Source organism: Callorhinus ursinus, unplaced genomic scaffold, assembly GCF_003265705.2.
Source record: "Callorhinus ursinus isolate GAN/ISIS: 27379988/994484 unplaced genomic scaffold, GSC_fseal_2.0 scaffold55, whole genome shotgun sequence".
Lineage (NCBI taxonomy): Eukaryota > Metazoa > Chordata > Mammalia > Carnivora > Otariidae > Callorhinus > Callorhinus ursinus.
The window spans coordinates 8,393,234-8,414,342 of NW_027397117.1; the positions used below are offsets into that span (position 1 = coordinate 8,393,234).

General features: G+C 42.9%; 1 protein-coding gene and 1 pseudogene across 2 annotated transcripts in view; both read right to left on the reverse strand.

Annotated features, from left to right (window-relative positions):
• Positions 1-380: 380 nt before the first annotated feature.
• Positions 381-21,109, reverse strand: part of TMEM248 (transmembrane protein 248) — a 42,119-nt gene continuing 21,390 nt past the window's right edge. For both annotated transcript variants that reach the window (XM_073884249.1, XM_025864529.2), the window contains exons 2-7: positions 12,449-12,625; positions 7,779-8,064; positions 6,150-6,300; positions 5,498-5,681; positions 3,681-3,824; positions 381-3,114 (exon numbers count right to left, since the gene is read on the reverse strand). In XM_073884249.1, coding sequence (XP_073740350.1) covers positions 3,094-3,114; positions 3,681-3,824; positions 5,498-5,681; positions 6,150-6,300; positions 7,779-8,064; positions 12,449-12,607 — 945 coding nt within the window. In that variant the 5' untranslated portion in view covers positions 12,608-12,625 and the 3' untranslated portion in view covers positions 381-3,093. The remainder of the gene's footprint in view (positions 3,115-3,680; positions 3,825-5,497; positions 5,682-6,149; positions 6,301-7,778; positions 8,065-12,448; positions 12,626-21,109) is intronic.
• On the reverse strand, positions 8,795-11,863 carry LOC141371079 (non-histone chromosomal protein HMG-14 pseudogene; annotated as a pseudogene).

The window sequence follows — 21,109 nt, forward strand, 5'->3', positions numbered from 1 at the left end:
GGCTGGAAGTCTGCTTCTCGTAACTCAGGCCAAGTGCACGCCAGGGCTTGTGTAACTGAGAAGGGGGTCTTCAAAAGCCCATAGCTACGCAAATGCTCCCTAGTGGTCTGTATTCCTTACTTTATCTACTTCTGGGCAGGACTGGGGCCACGCCGGTGAGGACCTGTTGACCCAGTGCACTAAAAGAGGTTTTGTACTCACGGGGAGACGAGCCGGGTACTTGCTGAGGCCAGCTGAGCAGGAAACGCGGCCCACCCCACATCCTGAGGACGGGGGACACTTGGAGAGAACAGCTTGCAAAACACCCTCAATTACTTATCGCAGATGTTCTTCCCTTAGAAAACACCCCTCAGATGGCAGGAAATGGGAGACACGGCAAATAAATTCAGAGGTTTTATTCTGTAAAGCACATATGCACATATTTCAAACACGGAAAATTAATCTGGGAGTGAATGCCATAACAGATCAGCTACTGACCATCATGCAAGGTAAGTGAGATGGGTCCTCTGGCCCTCGTAACCCCACAGTGCCTGCAGGAGGGTTGAAAACCAGGATGCTGAATCCCTACAGACTGCCAAAGAAAATGCAACCGAAACGCAGGCTCCTAGTGACGAGAAAAACTTACAAATAGAATCAAAACTGATTCAAGTCATACAGTGAAAGGACAAAAGGAAAAAGGAAAGAGATCAATATGATCTGAAACAACCATTTAATAGTAAGTTGCTAACCTTTGATTGGACCTCCAGTCCAAGATGCCTGAGAACGCACCGGGGCTCCCGGGCGGGGTCACTCGGAATGGCACCTGGGCCCTGTGTGGGACGCTCTCCTAACCCTGAGGTCCCTCAGCAAGATGTGGCGGAGGACCGGGCCTCGTCTGCAAATGCCTGGGTATGAACAGGACTCTGGGCTTCCTGAGATTCCATGGGAGTCTCTTCGGTTCCTAGACCTCTTCACCCAGGTCCATGGCCTCCTCTTCCCCACTTTCCTTCAGACACCTGGCTCTGGGTTTCCATAAGATCTTTGAGAAATTACCTGCTAGAGTGAATGCTGGATTTTAAAGTGTGTGTCCTGGCCTCAGGACAAGTCATACTGTCCAGGCATTTTTGGCACTTCCTTCCCTCAGGTCTAACAGAGTCCTTCCTCCCCTGGCTACAGAGTCCAGCCATTTCCTGTAATTAAAACAAGGGTAATTAATATTAGCCACAAGCTGGACTGAACAAACCAGTGAAATTGACTTTCTTCACCTGTCTCCTTTTACGGTACTCTGCCAGTTCTAAATCTCTCCCTCTAACTCCACTTCACTGGGATATTATGAATTCAGTAGCAGCTTAACCTAAAGTCGGGTGGTCTTAATGATACTGATGTTTCTAAAGGCCAAGCCAAATGGCTCTTTCTCCATCTTGTCTAGTAAAAGTCTCAAAGTCTCTAAAGAGAAAACTAAATGAACAGGTTAGCCGTGCATCATGTAAGCAGCTCATAAAAAAAAAACTGGATAGACAAGTATGATTACTGTGCTTGAAATGTACCACAAGGGGGAAAAAAGGGGGAGTATTAACATATTAAGTTACTACAGTGATTACTTTAACAATCTTCAGTAAGAGCCCACAATTGTTTTCCATTCAAGAATGCCTGGGATCACATGTTCTAGGCTAATTATTTCAGACTGCAGGACCGATTCTAATTTGGAACAGACTACAGACCTGGAGTTGAGGGAAAGAAGTACTGACATCCAAGGTCTTAACTGCCCTTATGCTCTACAACATTGCTTGGGAGAACACAGAAGTCAGTCATGACAGTGAGTTATTAAGGCAAAGAGCTATTATGAAAAACAGTAAGAATACAATAAGAAAGGACTAGAAAAGAAAACGCTTTTTTTTTTTTTTTTTTTTACAAGAAGATGGATTAGAAGGAAAAAGGGATAAAGGGCCTAGATCATCAAAATGCCACAGGAAAGAAAAATGCTTTTGGTTTTCCTCATACATGGCAGATCAGAGCTGCTTTCCTTCCAATTCCACAGGCACCATTTCATGTCACTGATCTACCAGTTGCCATTTTCCTTTTGAAGATATATTCACTGCACACAGACATATGCAAAAAGTAAAAGGAAGAAAGAAAATCCACTCCCTCTTCAAAGAAGACAAGAAACTCTTGCACAACTATTAGACTGAATCATCTTTCTTTTTCCATACTGCCATCTGCATTCCAGAAAACAGAACAGCTAATTTCTACTCTACTCTAGAGCCATTTACTTAATTTTTAAGCTCTTTTGAGTGAGGACGCTGCTTCAACTTTTATAATGGAGGGAAGGGACAAGAGAGGAGAAGACAGTGGAACATTCTGTGCCCACACTCAACTCACACAAGACTAGGTTCCTCACCATCCGTATGGAAAATGAAACTTAGATCTTTACCATGTAGGTGATTTTTCAACAGTTAACTTTTTACTCAAGATAAAAAGCACAAGTCTGTCCTAACTAGAGTAGTATTAAAACGTGACTATTTTACTTTTCTTTTCAAAGAAAAAAACAAACAAAACAAGAAACTAAGAAAGATAGGCATGTTTCCTTGCAAGCAAAACGGAGAAAAAGGGATTATTGTTGTTACCATGATTATTAAGCCACAGACACATAAAATCCACAAAATGGACTGGTGGCTTTGGAAATGCAGTATCACATCAAAGGTGCAGACTGTTTCAAACATTCTGTACATATCGGGCTGAAACAAGAACCAAAGCAAACCTCAACCCCACCAGCAATGAGATGCTCCCGTGACCTTGGTGAAGACAGCATGGTCTGCCCCGTGGCACTGAGATCACGATCCTCTCTGGCGCTGCGCAGGGTCGTCCCACCAAGTCCGCAGGGGAGGCTGAGGGTTCCGGCTGCACCCAGTGCGAAGCACGTGCATCATTGGACCAATTTCTGAATAGATCTTTATAAATATATACAAATCAGTTACAGGCACTTGAAATGTCTTTGGCTGGAATAACCCAACATTGCAAGATAATATATTCACAGAGTGTCCAGGCCCAGGCTGGGTTCAGCAGGCAATGATTATGGTTCTCTCAGTCTCTCTTAGAAAACGGGCAGTTGTGGGATTAGGCATCAGCCAAAGCCACCTAGAAGAGAAGAAGATGAGCAAACCCATCACACAGCAAAGCCCCGGTAACTCAGCCCCACCAGCAGCCTTATTGGGTTCCGGTCTCCAACCAAACACTAGGGAGCTACACGGCATGCATCTATGGAGCAGAGGAATTACTAAATCCCTAAGAAAAAAATCTCTTAGCAGGGAATGAATAGAAATCTTAAACGTCTCCTGCAGGAAGCGGCCGATCCAGCGGAACGCCCATGCTGAGACAGAGTTATCGGATTTGAAACCATGATCAGGATTCTGAGATGATTTCTCAAGCTGACAGAAACTGAAGGAAGCAGCCCTTCAGGATCCGCTGCTCTCCCATGGGACTTTGAGAACAATTCCCACTCAGTACCTTTCACCAGCTAAGAAGTGGGTGTGTGGTTGAAAATCCAACACCACGATTTAGGCTGAGGGCAGACTACTTCTGATAAAAAGACAGGACCTAATTTCTCTGGAGAAAAGGAGCCACCCACGATTAAGGACTAAGCAGGGCTTTCTGTCTACAGAGATCTCCAGCAAAGTACTGGGCCACACCCATCCACTGCTCACCTTCTCAGGACAGAAGTCAGGATTGCTCTGACGCAATTTGCTGGGTCTGCCTTTGATAACCGCATAGCAAAACATTGTTATCACCATCACGAAGAGGAAGTAACTGGTGTGCATGAGATGCAGATTTATTAATGAACGGTCATCCTGAATAAGGAGAATAAACCAGAAACATCTGCACTGAGTTACTGGAAGATTTTAATGCCAGGTTTCTGGAAACAGGGTTCATAACCTCTAGACTCGCCTCAACTTTAATTCTTAAACTGGAAGGAGACAGGTTTCTCTTTTTCTCTTTTTCTCTTCTAAACTTTTAAAACTAGATCTAAGTAAAGACAGTGTTCCTGGGGCCACCCACTCCTTCCTAAGGGAGCCCCCTGCCCTGGCTTCTTCACTCCCACACTGCCCAAGAGCACCCCGCCCCAAGGTCCCCCCCTTCCCCGGAAAGTCCCAGAGACCCAGAGGCTTTAACCCCTACCCTTCTCTTCCGTCCTCTCCCTCTGACAGCCCAAGCCTGGGTTCCCGATTCCTCGTTACTCCCCCACCAAGAAGACCTCTCCCCATGGGCAGCTTCCTTGTGTTTCCCTCACTTTCCAAGCCCTTGATTCACTCCTCTCTGACCTCCCACATGTGGTCAGTCACCAGGCCTGCCAGGTGCTGCAGCCCGGCCACGCTTCCATTCCTTTTCCTTCACACACCTACACACACCAACACACACACCCTCTGCAGGACGGACGGGCACACGGACGGACGGACGGACACACACACACACACACACCCTGCAGGCCATGAAACATCATCACAGGACAGATGGACACACGGACACACACACACACACACACCCCTGCAGGCCATGAAACATCATCACAGGACGGACGGACACACACACACACACCCCTGCAGGCCATGAAACATCATCACAGGACGGACGGACGGGGACACACACACACACACACACCCACCCCTGCAGGCCATGAAACATCATCCTTGGGCTCCATCCCATAAACACATCATCAGGTGGGCAGACCAGTCTTCCTCACATACTGCTTTACAAAGACCCTACAGCCCAAACGCAGAAAGTCTAAGTGCCTCAGTGAGGCACAAACGGCCTTCTGGACCCTGGCCTCTGCCCAGCATCCAGCCTGATCTCTGTTGCTCACTCCCGCAGGCCCCCAGCCTACCAACTGCTACAACTTGATACTAGAAAGAGAAAACAATCAGGCAAGAAGAAATCGACCTACCAGATACTAACAGGAAGAAAAGTACGGACATTTACAAAAATCAGTGCAGTCTGTTAAAAATGGGTTCAAGTCTAAGCAGGAAGCCAAATGAGCCCATCATCCACTGGTCCAGATAACGGTGTCTTCCTCCTTATTAAGTAAAACCTACCCAGCCCTCAATATCTAGCCAAAGACTGATCTCCTCCGACTTACTTCTACCTTTCTAGAATTCCAAACTATTTACTGCTCATATTGACAATGACCAACTAATCCCTGAGTGGCCGTGTGAACGAGCAGACGGTACAAGCATCCCTTGTGACCCCTATGAGTCAGGCACAGGGCGGCTGCTCGACAAACATAACCACTGGTGACCAAAGCAGAAAAGGAAGAACGGATGCAGAGTTTCCTTAACTAACAGGGTGGCACATTTTTCCAAGCCTCCACTACTCCACCCAGTCTCCCGGCCCAGCTGGAAATCGAGAACGGCATGGGCTAAGCTAACGCAAGGAGGTAAAGAGGGCCTACATAACAGTTCCCAGATACTGGGAGACAGACAGACACACAGACACACAGACACACACACACACGATTTTTCTCACTTACATCCGGAACAATAACTGTAAGCTTAGGATTTAAAGCGTGATAGACTTTTCCAATGGCCCCCTTATAACACCAGAAAGGATTGTAATCTTGAGCATATTTTGTGTTGGCGTCTCTGGCAGTTGTGAAGATCTTGTACCAGAGCGTGGCGTTGCTGTACGTGTCAGGAACACAGTGTGGTGGCTGTCTGCAGGGGAAGAGAGGAAAAGAGATGCCTCTACTACCTGCTGAAGCACTCCCTCACTCTGATACTTATATGCCAAAGTTCTACCTTTACGATTCCAAATTCAACTTAAATAATCCTTTTTTTTTTTAAAGATTTTATTTATTTATTTGAGAGAGAGAGAATGAGAGATAGAGAGCATGAGAAGGAAGAGGGTCAGAGGGAGAAGCAGACTCCCTGCTGAGCAGGGAGCCCGATGTGGGGCTCGATCCCGGGACTCCAGGATCATGACCTGAGCCGAAGGCAGTCGCTTAACCAACTGAGCCACCCAGGTGCCCTCAACTTAAATAATCCTTTAGACAGGTCTGGCTGTGACAATTCTACACAGTAATTTACTGCAAGCATCCTGAGAAATCTGCTAAAGCACCCCAGTCACACTCATGGTAAATGGAGCTTCTGACACGCATCCACCAGGGTCAGGAAAACACTTACACAGTGACGGGGAACACACCAGGGTTGGCTGTGAGGGTCATGCAGGTGGTGAACACCACCTGCTCACAGTGACCATGAAGGGCACAGTCGTCTGAACTCCAAGCTGTAGGCAGGGTAAAGGTAATATTGATCTCCTCGTGGGCTTCCCTGCCTATGAAAGAGAAATGGGGGGGGGCGGGGGGAGGGAGAGGTATTGGTAAATAAAGGTAAGAACTCATATATTTATTATGCTCTGGGATGTCAATGAATCCCGGACTCAAACCCACCCAGGAATCCCCTATCAGCTCATAGAAGCAAGACATCTGCCTTTGCGGGATTTGAGGACCAAGAGCTCTGAGCCGGACGCTGAGGCCTGCTCACCTGGGAGAGCCACAGTGTGGCAAACGGCAAGGGGCCACTGTTAGCCAGGGCCTGGAGATGGTCAGGCATCAAGGGCCCCCAGTGCCCAAGGCGGAAAGCGGGGGGCTGGGTGAGTTATTATCACCACCGTTTTAGCACCTGTGCGGCACTCATGCCATTTCCAAATTGCTTTTATACGTATCCTTTCACATAAAACATACCGGTTTCCCACAAACACGACCAAAGAAGCGATACTGTTCCCCTTTCACATATGAGCAGACTGAAGATCAGGGGGTCTAACAGACTTCAGGAAGGTCAGGGAACTGGTAAGGGATAAAAAAGCTTAAAATGAAAACCAAGGTGTTCTAATAACAGCAGGAGAAGGTCCACCTGCTGCCCAGAAGTCACCCCTGCCTCATTCCCGTGGGAATAGCTCTCACCCATAAAAGCCAGCAGGAGGCTGCCAGGCACTCCCAAGTTCCTCTAAGGACTCAGAGGCTCTTGGTAACAAAGAACCAAAGACTATTCTTCTAAGGTCTAGGCCTCCGTAGGAAGCCTTTCCTAATTATTCCAGCTTCTGCTACTTTCTCAACATTCTCCTGAATCACTTACAGTCTGTCCTGGTCAGAGGGTACTACAGGTCAAAGGGCAGTGCTCAATGTTCTATAGATGTTATTACTTTTTTTAAAGACTTATTTATTTGAGGGAGGGGGAGAGAGCACAAGCGGGGGGCGGGGGCAGAGGGAGAAGCAGGCTCCCCGCTGCGAGGGGTGCTGGCACTTAATACAGCATTCCCTTTGTGCCGGGAACTATTGTTAAGTGTTTGGTAAATATTAGTTCATGTTACCCTTGTCTCTGCCATAATCCTAAAATTCCAATTGACAAGACCAGATCTTAGGCTTTTTCTACTTCTTCTCAGCAGCTAGCACAGTGCTAACGTGGGCATTTGAAAATCTGCAGACTAGTAACAATATCTGTAGTATGTACTGAAAACTCTAAGATGAAAAACCTGAATAACAATTTTGCGCTTGTAAATATTAAAACCAGAGTGGGCCTCAAAGTTTCTTCTCAAGTCACTTTTATTGAGAGCCTACTATTTACCCAGCACTTTAAGTGAAGATGTAGCAGACACAGTTCCTTCTTGGCTTTATTTAGTTCAAACTCAACAGAAGGGGAGACATGTAAAAATAAAAATAATCTGATGAGGAAAAACCAAATACTACTAATACTCTGTCTTGGAAGAGTTGCTGCCTAAGAAAATCTGAACGGAAAATGGCTACACTCACATACCTGAAAGTCCAATCTGATGCCCTAAAATGGTGGAGTACAGATGGGTGACATTGCGAGAGTACCCTCCAAAGGGTTTCAGCGGGTCCAGGGTTAGGGTGATCGCGACGGAGATGTTCACTGGGCCCGAGTCCTCCAGGGCCTGTGGGGACTGGGTGGACGCTCTGGCCTGCCCACTGGTCACCGTGCTCTCCAGAGCTGTGGTGTCATTTGTGAGGTGCTTCAGTGTTTCGTTCTCTGATACACACAAGTCCAAATCGTTAAACCGCAGCAGAAACGTATTCCAATCCTGCGGTGACAGGGAACAGAGGGAAGGAAGTATGAGCGGTCTGGAAGTGCGGCCTGTCACGGCACTCCACAGCCGTGACCGCTGGGGGGGCCGCGGGGCCACAGAGCTCAGCGCTGGCAGTTAACAGTAATGACCCAGCCAGCAGCCCCTCGCACTGACATCCTAGTGCTGGCTTTCCAAGCAACCCAAAATGTGAACTCTTCATCGGCACGAGGTATTAAACCAGCTGATTAAACCAACTTATTCAAGAAAATGTGTAAAAAAAAAAAAAAAAAATAGCATATTATGTCTGTAGAAAGTGATCTAGCTTCAGAAGCAAACTTGAAAAGAAAGCTCGAATGAAAGTAATAAAACATTAAAAGCATTAATCCAAACTCACTTAGCAGTTATGATTAGTTATTATTTTTTAAGACTTTATTTTTAAGTAATCTTTACACCCCACGTGGGGTTCAAACTCATGATCCCGAGATCGAGTCACCCGCTCCACCGACTGAACCAGCCAGGTGCCCCATGATTAGTTGTTTTTTTTTTTTTTTATTTTTTATTTTTTTATTTGACACAGAGAGAGATAGCGACAGCAGGAACACAAGCAGGGGGAGTGGGTGAGGGAGAAGCAGGCTCCCCGCAGAGCAGGGAGCCCGATGTGGGGCTCGATCCCAGGACCCTGGGATCATGACCTGAGCCGAAGGCAGTCGCTTAACCGACTGAGCCACCCAGGCGCCCCTGTTTGTTTGTTTTCTTAATTGAGTTTTTATTGGTTGTTTTGAGGAGCAGTACAGACATTTCAATTTGTACACAATTCTTAACGTACATACCGAAAATCTAAAAAAAAACAGGTAGTTGTGATTCTTTTTGAAAAGTTATTCCAGTGACCTTCCAGCTTAAAATCTGGAGGCAAATTTTCCTTAACAGTATATCAAGTACCAAGATCTTCAAATGCTGATACACTGTTACATTGTTAAATCCCATTAATTCACAATTTAATATCATATACACTACATACTCAAATTCTCAATCTTGCACAGCACATTAACAGAGTTACTAGGAAACCCGGACTACGACGACCAAGATGTTACAGAGTGCACAAGAACTCGGACCGGGAGAGCCAAGATCTAGGAGTGGTTTTCTTTAGGAAACAATTCTACCAAAAACAACGTGGGAATAGAAGTAATTTAAAATATTCAAGACATAGCAAATGCACGACCGACTCCAAATTGCCATTTAGTATGCTTGGTATTATAGGATATAAAAACTACCCCAGCTATGGAATGTTGAGCTGACACCCAAGACAATCAAAGCCTCCCACATTCAATATCCTACTATTTCCTGGTTGTACCAAAAAATAAACAACCAGCAAATGATTTCACCTCTTAAAAAAAGCATTTACACTTGAAAAATGGGATGAGGTGGCATTCCCTCCTTCTTAAAAACATTTCTAGAGCTACTAAAAAACTTGCATTTACAAAATAGTCGATAAAAATATTCCTCTGGATTGTACAAGAAGGGCGACAGGGACCACTAATAAGACATGGTTTATGGTATTAATCAGACTTGGCTTCTTTCTCTCCTGCTTCATCTCCTCATTTTTAGTTTCTCCATTTTCTGCAGGTAAGTCTTCTTTCTTTTCGTGGTTAGCGACTTCAGCCTGTTTTCCCTTTGCTCCCCTTTTCCCCTTTGTTTGCACTTTTTTGTCTGAAGATTTATCCTTTCCTGCTGCCTTGTTTGGCTTTGTTTCCACTTCTGCAGGAGCACGTTTAGCTGACAACCTCGCCGACCTCCTCTTGGGCTCCTTATTTGCCGCCCCCTCGGCAGAGCTGACCTTCCTCTTGGGCATCGAAGCGGCGGGGCAAGCACGGGCCACGCCCATGGGCCGCGGCACGCCGAGGGCCTCCGCGAAGCTGGGCTGCCCGGTCGCCCGGAGCTGCTGCGACCCGCCCTGTTTGTTTTGTTTTCTTAAATAAGGCTGCCTTGGGGCTCCTGGCTGGCTCAGTCAGGAAAGCATGGGACTCTTGATCTCAGCAGGGGTTGTGAGTTCGAGCCCCACCTTGGGTGCAGAGATTATGTAAATAAATAAAAGCAAAAAAATAAATACATAAGGCTGCCTTAAAATAACTCCTCAAAAGGTCAGTTCTATACACCTTGCTTTCTCTCTGTAGAATGCAAAACCGCAGTCAATACCAATATTCACGCGGTCCATTTTCCCCCTTGTCATGGACTTTGAAACATGGCCACCTTAAAACAGGAACAATTTCAAAAAGGAGGAAAAAAGATGTCTTCAGGCATCTCTTAATATCTGTTTGATGGTGTAAATCATAAGCAATTTTAAAAATACATACAGATGATGTCATGATTAAACTGAAACCAACATAGTAAAGTACCCACCTGGTTCTATTTTAATTTAATTTTCACAGAAAAGCAAAGATGAACTCAGGCTGAAATGGCAACAACGAACTAGCCTAGGCCGTCACATATAACTTCTTTCTCCAGGCAACGTGAGTCTACAAAAAGTTGCCAAATGTGAAGACAAACCAGGTTACACTTGCAATTACTCTAACACTATAGCCTGGACTAAAAATGCCACTTGATACCCGTGACCCTCCTTCAGGGAGGCAGAGCTGAAACTTACTCTCTTGTCCCCTCATCAGGCTACCTCTTAAAAAAACCCTTTCCTTGCTGCATTAAAAAAAAAAAAAAAAAGGAAGGAAGAAAGAAAAGAAAAAAAAGCCATCTGAGCAATCCTCAAGCAGTCGAGCGGGTCTACCTTTAGAGCATCAGTCTATCAGTACATGGCATTTATTAAGACTGCAACTGGAACTGAAGCCCGGAGCAACCTTATGGACTCTCTACATTCCACAGTTGAAGGCAGAAGCAGGATTAAGTTTTTTGATTCATAGCCCCAAACTTTTCCCATATTCCTAAGGTCCTCATTTGAAAATAAAATCACTAAGTTAATCATAACCAAAGTTCTGCAGCAGCTTGGCACTGCTTTCCTGCAGACCTCGAGTCCATTCTGAACAGTCAGCCAAAGCCAATGTCAGGCCCCATTTCGATTATTAAGGATTAATTATCCAGGCTGCCTCTTAATCACTTGTGTTGGCCAAGTGTTCAACATGGCCTCGGGCTCTGAGGGAAAGCAATGCCAGGATGCTGCAGAGGCCTGATTGTGACTAGAATATTCATTTTCAGCCCTAATGTGGGTGCAGCCTATTTGCACAACCTTTAAAGATTCAGGCAGAGTCAGAACAGAGGGAGAACTGAGCCAGCCAGTCTGTTTCTTGCTTAGAAACTCTTTGAAAGGGTTTCAATGGCAGAAAACAGCTAAAACTTGTTACCTAAACTGTGTGAGAGAGTTCACTTGTGAAGGTGGCCCCTCCGGCCAAGGGATTCGAGGATCAGAGCGCACGGCGCACAGAGCAAGCCATGATCCCCATCACCCCAGTAGAACCCTCCTCTCCTACACAAGGCAGGAACAGTGCGATCTCAATCCCCGGCCCATTCCCACTCCCACCGAGGCACACACTCAAGAAGAAAAAGGATAAGAGAAGGCACTCCAGGAATCAACTAAGGCAGGAACTCATTCATCCTAAAAGAAACCGTTTCCACGAGTAAATTTACCATATCATTAATTCAGCATAATTTCTAAAACATAAAATACATTTATTAATAGGCACATTATCATTCAGCTCTATTAAATAAGAATTGTTAACTTTGTGTTGTTTTCTTTGTATATGCAAAAATACACCTTTATAAAATCTGTATTATGAATGTTCAAACTATTATTTGCCTAGATTTAGGTTTAAAGAACAATACCCTAATAATTTATTTAAATTGACCACAGTGTAAAATCTAGAAAGCAAATTTGTAGATAACTGAAGTTCTGCTTAATAAAAAAAGACAAATATATTTGGAAATAAGATCCAGCTTTCTATTTCTTTAGCGTCCCTTCTCAGGCAACAAAAAAGCTATCAGTACAGCTAAACAGAACTCCATATGACATATGGCTTCAAAATAACAAATGTTTAGTTTTTAAAAATAGCAATTAGCTAATTTAAGACTTTAATAATAAATTTATTTATGATTTATTAACTTAATAATAGCAAATATGTTAGTTCTCTATGTTCTTGACACATTTTACAAATATATTTTCCAAAATACACATTTCATTGGTGAAACAGTGTAACTGAAACTGGTAACATTATTGAAATCAACAGTTGTCTGACTAGATACTTTCAAACAAAGTGAACCACAGGGAGATGGAAGACAGGATTCTGAAAAAAATGCTGCTTTCTCACTAGGTTAGAAAGAAAGGTGTGTGGAGAGCTCAAGGGTGTTCTCCTACTGTGTAAAGTCTGGCCAGACTGAGAGAACTTAGAATATACGATACCTCTGCCATTTCCGGTGACTTAATCTCCTTGATCTTGAAGAAATAGCCCAAGGTCAGGAACGCTATTGCCATGGCACTGACACTGATCATAAAGACCACAAGGGGAGGCCGGCTGCTGATGTACAGCTTCAGGTTCTCCAGGGGGTTGATGCTGAACATTATTCTGATCAGCTCCACCTGAAAGGGATTAATCATTAGACTCATGGACTGACTCGCCCCAAGAAACCCTACGATCCCCCCACTGTTGTTTCCTTTCCTGGTGTTGGGGGGTGAGGTCACTCACTATTGAGCTTGAGAAACATTTAATCATAAATCTACTCCAAAGACTAGAAGGAAGAAACACTAAATGTGAACTGTCACTATGTCAAAGTGCTAAGATCTTAAAAGCTATGCATTTCTCTCTTTCCGTTTGAATCTTCTAATTATTCTATAATGAACACTTGCTGTTTCCATAAGGACTACTAATAATAGCACTTGCTATTTCCACTTAAGATAATGCTGAAGTAGGTCCATAACAGGACATAAATACATGCCAACACGTACAAAAAGAAATTGAGGTGTTCTCATTTCCTACCACTGAAAGGTTCAACATTCTGTCCTGTTCTCTGCCATCCTCATGCCCATCCCAGCAACTGGCAGAGAGACACGTAATAAATGTTGAACTGTACCACTCCCCTGCTTAAAGCCCTCCTAAGGCTTCCCACGAGACTGAGGAGATCAGGAACAGCTCTATCATGGCCCACAGGGTTTCACATTGCAGAAGCCCTGCCAACCTCAATGACTGTATGTCCAGGAACTTCCTGTCCTCCCTCACGGGGCTCTGGCAACGCTGGCCTTGCGATTTTCTAGGATCAGCTTGTCACTTTCTGCAAGGAAGTCAGCCGGGACTTGCATGGGGACTGCACTGACCCTGTAGGTCAGTTTGGGGAATAGTCCTGCCTTCTTAACAATACTGGCTTCCAGGCCATGAACCTTCCCATTTACTTGCGTTTTAATTTATTCCAACAAGTTTTGTGGTTTTCAATGTATACGTCTACACGTCTTTTGCCAAATGTATTCCTAAGTATTTCATTCTTCTCAGAATTTCTGAACATTTCCTATATGAAGGTATTTCCCCCAAAATTTCCAGGTGCTTGCTCTTCTTAAAATGCAGGTTTCCAGGGCGCCTGTGTGGCTCAGTCGTTAAGCGTCTGCCTTCGGCTCAGGTCATGATCCCAGGGTCCTGGGATCGAGTCCCACATCGGGCTCCCTGCTCCGCGGGAAGCCTGCTTCTCCCTCTCCTACTCCCCCTGCTTGTGTTCCTGCTCTTGCTATGTCTCTCTCTGTCAAATAAATAAATAAAATCTTTAAAAAAAAAATGGTTTCCACTCAATAGTCAACTCCTCAGAGAGGCCTTCCCTGACCACCGTCCGTCCCCCGCCTCTTAGTGCCCTGCTTTAATTCTTTCACACTGTTTAGTGCCGGTCAAGAGTACAATTAATTTTCTACTTGTTTGCTGTCTCTCACCCCTGGTTTCTGAGCTCCATGACAGCAGAAATTTTGCCAACCTTGTTCACTGCTCTAGCCCTGGTTCCTGGCCCCTAGAACAGGAGCTGACACATAATGAGCAATTATATACATGAACAGACCACAACACTAAAAAAAGCAACTAAAGGGGCGCCTGGGTGGCTCAATTGGTTAAGCGACTGCCTTCAGCTCAGGTCATGATCCTGGAGTCCTGGGATCGAGTCCCGCATCGGGCTCCCTGCTCAGTGGGGAGTCTGCTTCTCCCTCTGACCCTCTTCCCTCTCGTGCTATCTCTCATTCTCTCTCTCAAATAAATAAATAAAACCTTTAAAAAAATTTAAAAAAGCAACTAAAAAAAATATCTGTAACAGCTTTTAAATTTGAGAGAAAAAGATGCATCAACACCCCCTAAGAACTAACAGCAACCACTTGCAATAAGCCAGGCTGTGTGTTCCTTCGTCCTCACGAGAGTCCTTTGAGATGGAAAATAATATCCTTTATGCTCTTCCCAGAGCAGCATCCATGCATGTTTTGTGTACTTTTCCTATAAAATCAGATACAATTACTGGTATTGCATATGGAAACTTGTGAAAAATGATATATTGAGTATATTCTTATATACTATTTTCATTCACATTGTTTCTGAGATTTATCTGTTGATCTATGTAGATCTAGTCTACTGAATTTACCAGCTGTATAGTATGCAACTGTAGCTGAGTCTTCCTGGACTGAGGAGCCCAGTGAGGGTCTTCCCAGTTTCCCTCACCCAGGCCCTGCAGCAGCACGCACAAGAGGGGCTCTAGGTCACAGGGTAGGCGCATCAGCAACCTGATTTGGGCATGTCAGACAGCTCTCCAAGTCCTACCAGCAACGAAAGGGCTCGCTCCATCTCTCAACATTCGTACCAATACTTGAACACTTGATATTCTAAAGCAATGTTATTGACTTGGACCAACAAGACTGATGTGAAATATTATCTCATCATTACTTTAAATTGCATCTCCCTCACACTGAGGATCTTTTCACTTCTTTATCAGCCATTTAGGTTCTTCCTAGGTAAACGGCCTGAATCTTTTGGTTACTTACCTGTTGTTTGTCTATTTCTCGTTAATATTCAGGAGTTCTTTTTATGTTCCTTAATGTTCAGGAGTTATGTATCAGTACTTCATCCGATTTTGTTGCCAAAAATACTCCACTGTATGAAATATTTTATTCATACATTTTGCATATCCATTCATCAGTTGATAGACATATTTCTACTTTCTATCTATTATGAATCATGCTGCTATGAACATGCATGTGTAACATCTTGTGTGGACATAGGTGTCCATTTCTCTTGGCTGTATCTGTCCCATATACCCTAAGAATAGCATTGCTGGGTCATACGGTAACCACATGCTTAATCTTTTGAGGACCTGCCAGGCTATTTTCCAAAGCAACTGCCCCACTCTGCATTCTCACCAGGTGTATAATGAGTGTTTCAATTTCTCCACCACTTCACCCACACTTGTTATTGCCTTTTTCATTATTGTCATCCTAATGGGTGTGAGGTGGTAACTCACTGTGGTTTGATTTGCATTTCCTCGGTAGCTATAAAGTTCTTGATTTTAATGTATTTATCACCCCTTTCCTTTTATGATTATGTGTATGTATGTATTATCTGAGAATCCCTTCGGTATCTTTATATGTCAAAAATATTTTTTTCGGGGCGCCTGGGGAGCTCAGTCGTTAAGCGTCTGCCTTCGGCTCAGGTCATGATCCCAGGGTCCTGGGATCGAGCCCCGCATCGGGCTCCCTGCTCCGAGGGAAGCCTGCTTCTCCCTCTCCCACTCCCCCTGCCTGTGTTCCCTCTCTCGCTGTCTCTGTCAAATAAATAAATAAAATCTTTAAAAGATATATATTTTTTTTTCATTATTTTTCTCCACAAGTCTTACAGTTTGATTTTTAGTCTCTTATCTACTTGGAATTGATTTGGGATTCCGGAATCTCATGGGCTTCTGGTTTAATCTTTTTCTATACAGGTGGCCAATTGTCCAATACCATTCATTGAACATGGTTTTATACTGAACATGGATTTCCCATGAATTTGTAATGCTATCTCTCATATATACCAAGCTCCCACATGAATGTAGGTTTGTTTCTAGGCTTTTTCTCGTGTCCCATCATGATATCTGCATTTCCCCACCTCAGTACCATGCTGTCTGAAATTTTGCCATCTAATACAAGAAGTCTACCATTTTACTTTTATTCGAAACTGTCCTAGCTCTTCTTGGCCCTTTACCCTGCCATATGAATTTTAGGTGCCAAATGTAAAGTTCCCAGAAAAATCTTGTTGAGATTTAAACTGGAATTGTACCAAATAGACCATTAATTTGGGGAAGAAGTGACATCTTTATGACACTGAGTTCCCTAGTCCATGAACATAAGGGTATCTCTCTCCACTTATCTGGGTCCACTTTTCTTTTTCAGTAATTTTTTAACTTTATCTTATGCATCTTATTAGACTGATTCAAAGACATACTGATTTACGCAGCTATCACTGACAGCATCTCCTAAAAATTACATTTTCTATTGTTAATGTATACAAAAGCAACAGACTTTGGTATATTGATCTTGATTCCAGACACACTGCTGAAATCTTTTAAATTCTAAATAGCTTATTTGTAGCTTCTCTTGGATTTTGTGTAGACAGTCACACTGCAAGCTAATAAGTATTTCTTCCTTTCCAGCCCCTATTTCTTTTTCTTACGACTTTAACTAGAATCTTCAGTGAAATGATGAATAGAAGCGGCAATAGATTCCTCCCTTTAAAGGAATTGCCTCTAAATGTTTCACTGTTAAATACAGTAGATGTTAAAGGTTTCTGAAAGAAACCCCTCAAGTTAAGAAGTACACTTCCATTTCAAGTTTGCAAAGAGACTTTCATTATAAACAAGTGTTGCATTTTAATGAATGCTTTATCTGCAACTTATCAATTTTTTCTCTCTAATCTGTTGACATGAACTATGTTCATTTTCTCATGCTGACTCATATTTGCATTCCTTGGATAAACTTAACATGATCACGATTTTTTAAAACTACATGACTGGTTTATGTTTGCCACATTTTATCTACATCTTTTAATATCTATTCATAAGACGTAAGAAAATGATCAGCCATGATCACACTCTCCTTGACTAGAAGGACTAAGTCATTCTAGTATCACAAAATTAACTGAATTGTCCAGACATGCGTCTTCTAAAACGTGTATAAGGTATTAGCTTTTATTTCTTTGAAGCTTAACAGACCTTGACCAAAAAAACAAACAAACAAAAAAACCCTGGATTCACCAAGTTTTTCTTTGGTTTTATATCTGGGTGAGTTAGCTTAACTGCTTCATCATGGTTTTAATGATGGTCGGTCTATGTTTTCTATTTCTACTGAGTCGGTTTTGATAAGATGTGTTACTCTAGGAAACTACCCATTTGATATTGGTTTTTAATACTTCTGGACAGTATAATTTTGTGATTTGTTCACTATTTACTTGTAGTTAGGGATTTTTTCTTCACTACAAATGTTTTCATGTGTTTGCCTTCTCGTCTTTTTAACCAATCTTTCCACAGCTGTATTGCACTGATGTGTTCAAGGAACCAGTATTTGATTTTGTAGATTGTGTCTAAATAATTTGTTTCCTATTTCAGTCATTTCTACTTGTATTTTTTATTATGCTTCTCCCTCTGCTTTCTCTGGGTTTACTCAGAGAAACCCTTCAATTTCTCCAACTTCTTCAGCTGGAATCTTACCTCAGAATTTTTATTCTTCTTTTCTAATGTAAGCATTTCAGAATAAAAATTTCCCTCAACACACTCCTTCTCTTTACCTAAATTATGTTCACGCCCTCAGCACTACCACCAATCTAATCCATTAGCTGATCTTGTTTTCTTTCCAAAATATATCTCAGGTTCACCCACTCCGCCCCATCTTTGTGTGAAGATGCATCAGCTCTCCACAGCCTTAAGGCCTCTATATCCAGGAACTCAGTGAGTACCTCTCTACCTACACATTCCACAACATGTCCAAAACTGAACGCATCTGCTTTCCTGCCAATATGACTCTTCTCCCTGTACTCCCTCATCTCACTACATAACTTTGGAAAACATCCTAGACTACTTGTGCCTTCCCCACTCAATCCAAGCAATTACTAAGTGCTAAAGAGTCTATTCCTTTATTATCTCTTACTTCCTCTCCATACTCCTCGGCAGAGTTCAGGCCCTCCTCGTCTTTTTCTTGTAACTATCACTAAGAGTCTCAACTGGATCTGCCTATACCAGTTAAATAATCTATCCTCCACATGCTGTGAGAGTTATTTTTTCCAAATGTAAATCTAGTCATGTTACTGCTTAAATCTCTCAGAGCTCCAACAACCAAGGAATGAAGTCCAAGCTCCTTAGAATGGCAAGCCACCATGAGCTAGGTCTTGTCTACTTCTCAACGGTCTAACTGCTTACAATTCCTGCACATATTAGACAATATTATAGATTCAAGCCTTTCAGTCCACTGGTCCTCCTGACCTTCATGAACCACATCCCGCTCCTTCAACCTCCTCTTCCAAGACTCAAGGGACACCTTCTCTATGGAAGCCTTCCTGGCCCTTCCCCACACCCAGCCCCTCAGGGAGAAGTGACCATTTTCATTTATATGCCCCCACTCTACTCTGCAGACTTCTCACAGAGACACTGAAACACCTCGCTGCAGTTGTGTATGTATACGTCTATCTTCCCAACCAAGCTGTAAGCCTCTCAACGACAGATACAATGTTTTACTTGTCTCTGCATAATCAATATCCAGACACAAAATAGGCAATTTTTAAATGTGCAAGTTCATTCAATGAATCAAATAAATCCAGACTTAAAACATAAACTAAAAAATAATTTAGGAAATGATTATAGCAAGATTGCAGGGTACAAGGCTAATATAAAGAAGTCAACTGCATTCCTATATATGCCAGCAGGAACAAGCTGAATTTGACACTATAAACACAATACCATTTATATTAGCACCCCCCAAAATTAAATACTTAGGGATCAATCTAACAAATATGTACAAGATCTATGTGAGGAAAACCACAAACTCTCACGAACAGAATCAAAGCACCAAATAAACCGACAGATTCCATGTCCGTGGATGGAAAAACTCGCTATGTCAAAGTGTCAGTTCTTCCCAACTTGACTTATACATTCAACACAATCCCAGTCAAAAGTCCCATCAAGTTATTTTGTAGATATCAACAAACTTTTCTAACATTTCTATGGAAAGGCAAAAGAACCAGAATTGACAATACTAATAAAAGAAATACTGAAGGAAATTTGGAGGACTGACTGTACTCAACTTTAAGACTTACTATAAAGCTACAGTAATCAAGACAGCGTGGTATTGGCCAAAGAACAGACAAATAGACCAATGGAACAAAATAGAGCATCCAGAAACAGACCCATGTAAATCTAGTCAACTGATCTTTGACAAAGGAGCACAGGCAATACAACGAAGCAGTAACACATCGTTTTCAACAAATGGTGCTGAACTGAACATCCACATATTTAAAAAATGAAAATCTAGGGGTGGCTGGGTGGCTCAGTTGTTAAGCGTCTCCCTTTGGCTCAGGTCATGATCTCAGGGTCCTGGGATGAGGCCCCGCATCAGGCTCCCTGCTCGGCGGGGAGCCTGCTTCTCCCTCCCCCACCCCCCCTGCTTGTGTTCCTGCTCTCGCTGTGTCTCTCTCTGTCAAATAAATAAATAAAATCTTAAAAAAAAAAAAGAATCTAGACACAAACCTTATACCCTCCACAAAATGAATTCAAAATGGACCAGACCTGAATGTAAAATGCAAAACAATAAAACTCCGAGAAGATAACATAGAAAAAAACCTAGATGACCCTGAGTTTGGTGATGCCTTTTTAGATAGAACACCAAAGGCACCATGCATGAAAGAAAGAACTGATAAACTGGACTTTATTAATGCTCAACAGCGCTGATCATCAGGGATATACAAATCAAAATTACAATGAGTGATCACATCATACCTGTCAGAATGGCTAAAATCATCAACACAAGAAACAACAGGTATCGGGGAGGATGCAGAGAAAGGGAATCCTCTTGCACTGCTGGTGTGAACGCAAACTGGTGCAGCCACTCTGCAAAACAGTATGGAGGTTCCTCAAAAAGTTAAAAACAGAACTACCTGACGATCCAGCAATTGCCTTACTAGGTATTTACCCAAAGAATACAAAAATACTGGTTCAAAGGGATACAAGCACCCTGATGTTTATAACAGCTTTATCAACAATGGCCAAATTATGGCAACAGCCCAAGTGTCCACTGACTGATGAATGGATAAGGAAGATGCAGTATATATACACAATGGAATATTATTCAGCCACCAAAAAGAATGAAATCTTGCCATTTGCAACCACACAGATGGAACTAGAGAGTATTATGCTAAGCGAAGTAAGTCAGTCCGACAAAGACAAATACCATTATTTCACTCCTATGGGGAATTTAAGAAACAAAACAAGTGAGCAAAGGGGGAAAGAAAGAGAAAAACCAAGAAACAGACTCTTAATTATAGAGAACACACTGACAAGTTACCAGAGGGGAGGAATGTGGGAATGGAGGATGGATGAAACAGGTGATGGGAATTAAGGAGCACACTTGTTGTGATGAGCACCAGGTACTGTATGGAAGTGTTGAATCACTATATTGTACACCTGAAACTAATATAACACTGTATGTTAACTAGAATTTTTTTTAACTAACTAGAATTGAAATAAAAACTTTAAAAAAATTGGGCTCATTACAATTAAGAATTTCTGCTCTATGAAACACACTGTTAAAAGAATGAGAAGACAAGCACAGACTAGGAGAAAATATTGCAAAAGACATATCTGATATAGGATTGTTATCCAAAATATACAAAGAATTCTTTTTTTTTTTTTTTTTTTGAGAGAAAGAGAATGAGAGATAGAGAGCACGAGAGGGAAGAGGGTCAGAGGGAGAAGCAGATGCCCTGCTGAGCAGGGAGCCCAATGTGGGACTCGATCCCGGGACTCCAGGATCATGACCTGAGCCGAAGGCAGTCGCTTAACCACTGAGCCACCCAGGCGCCCTATACAAAGAATT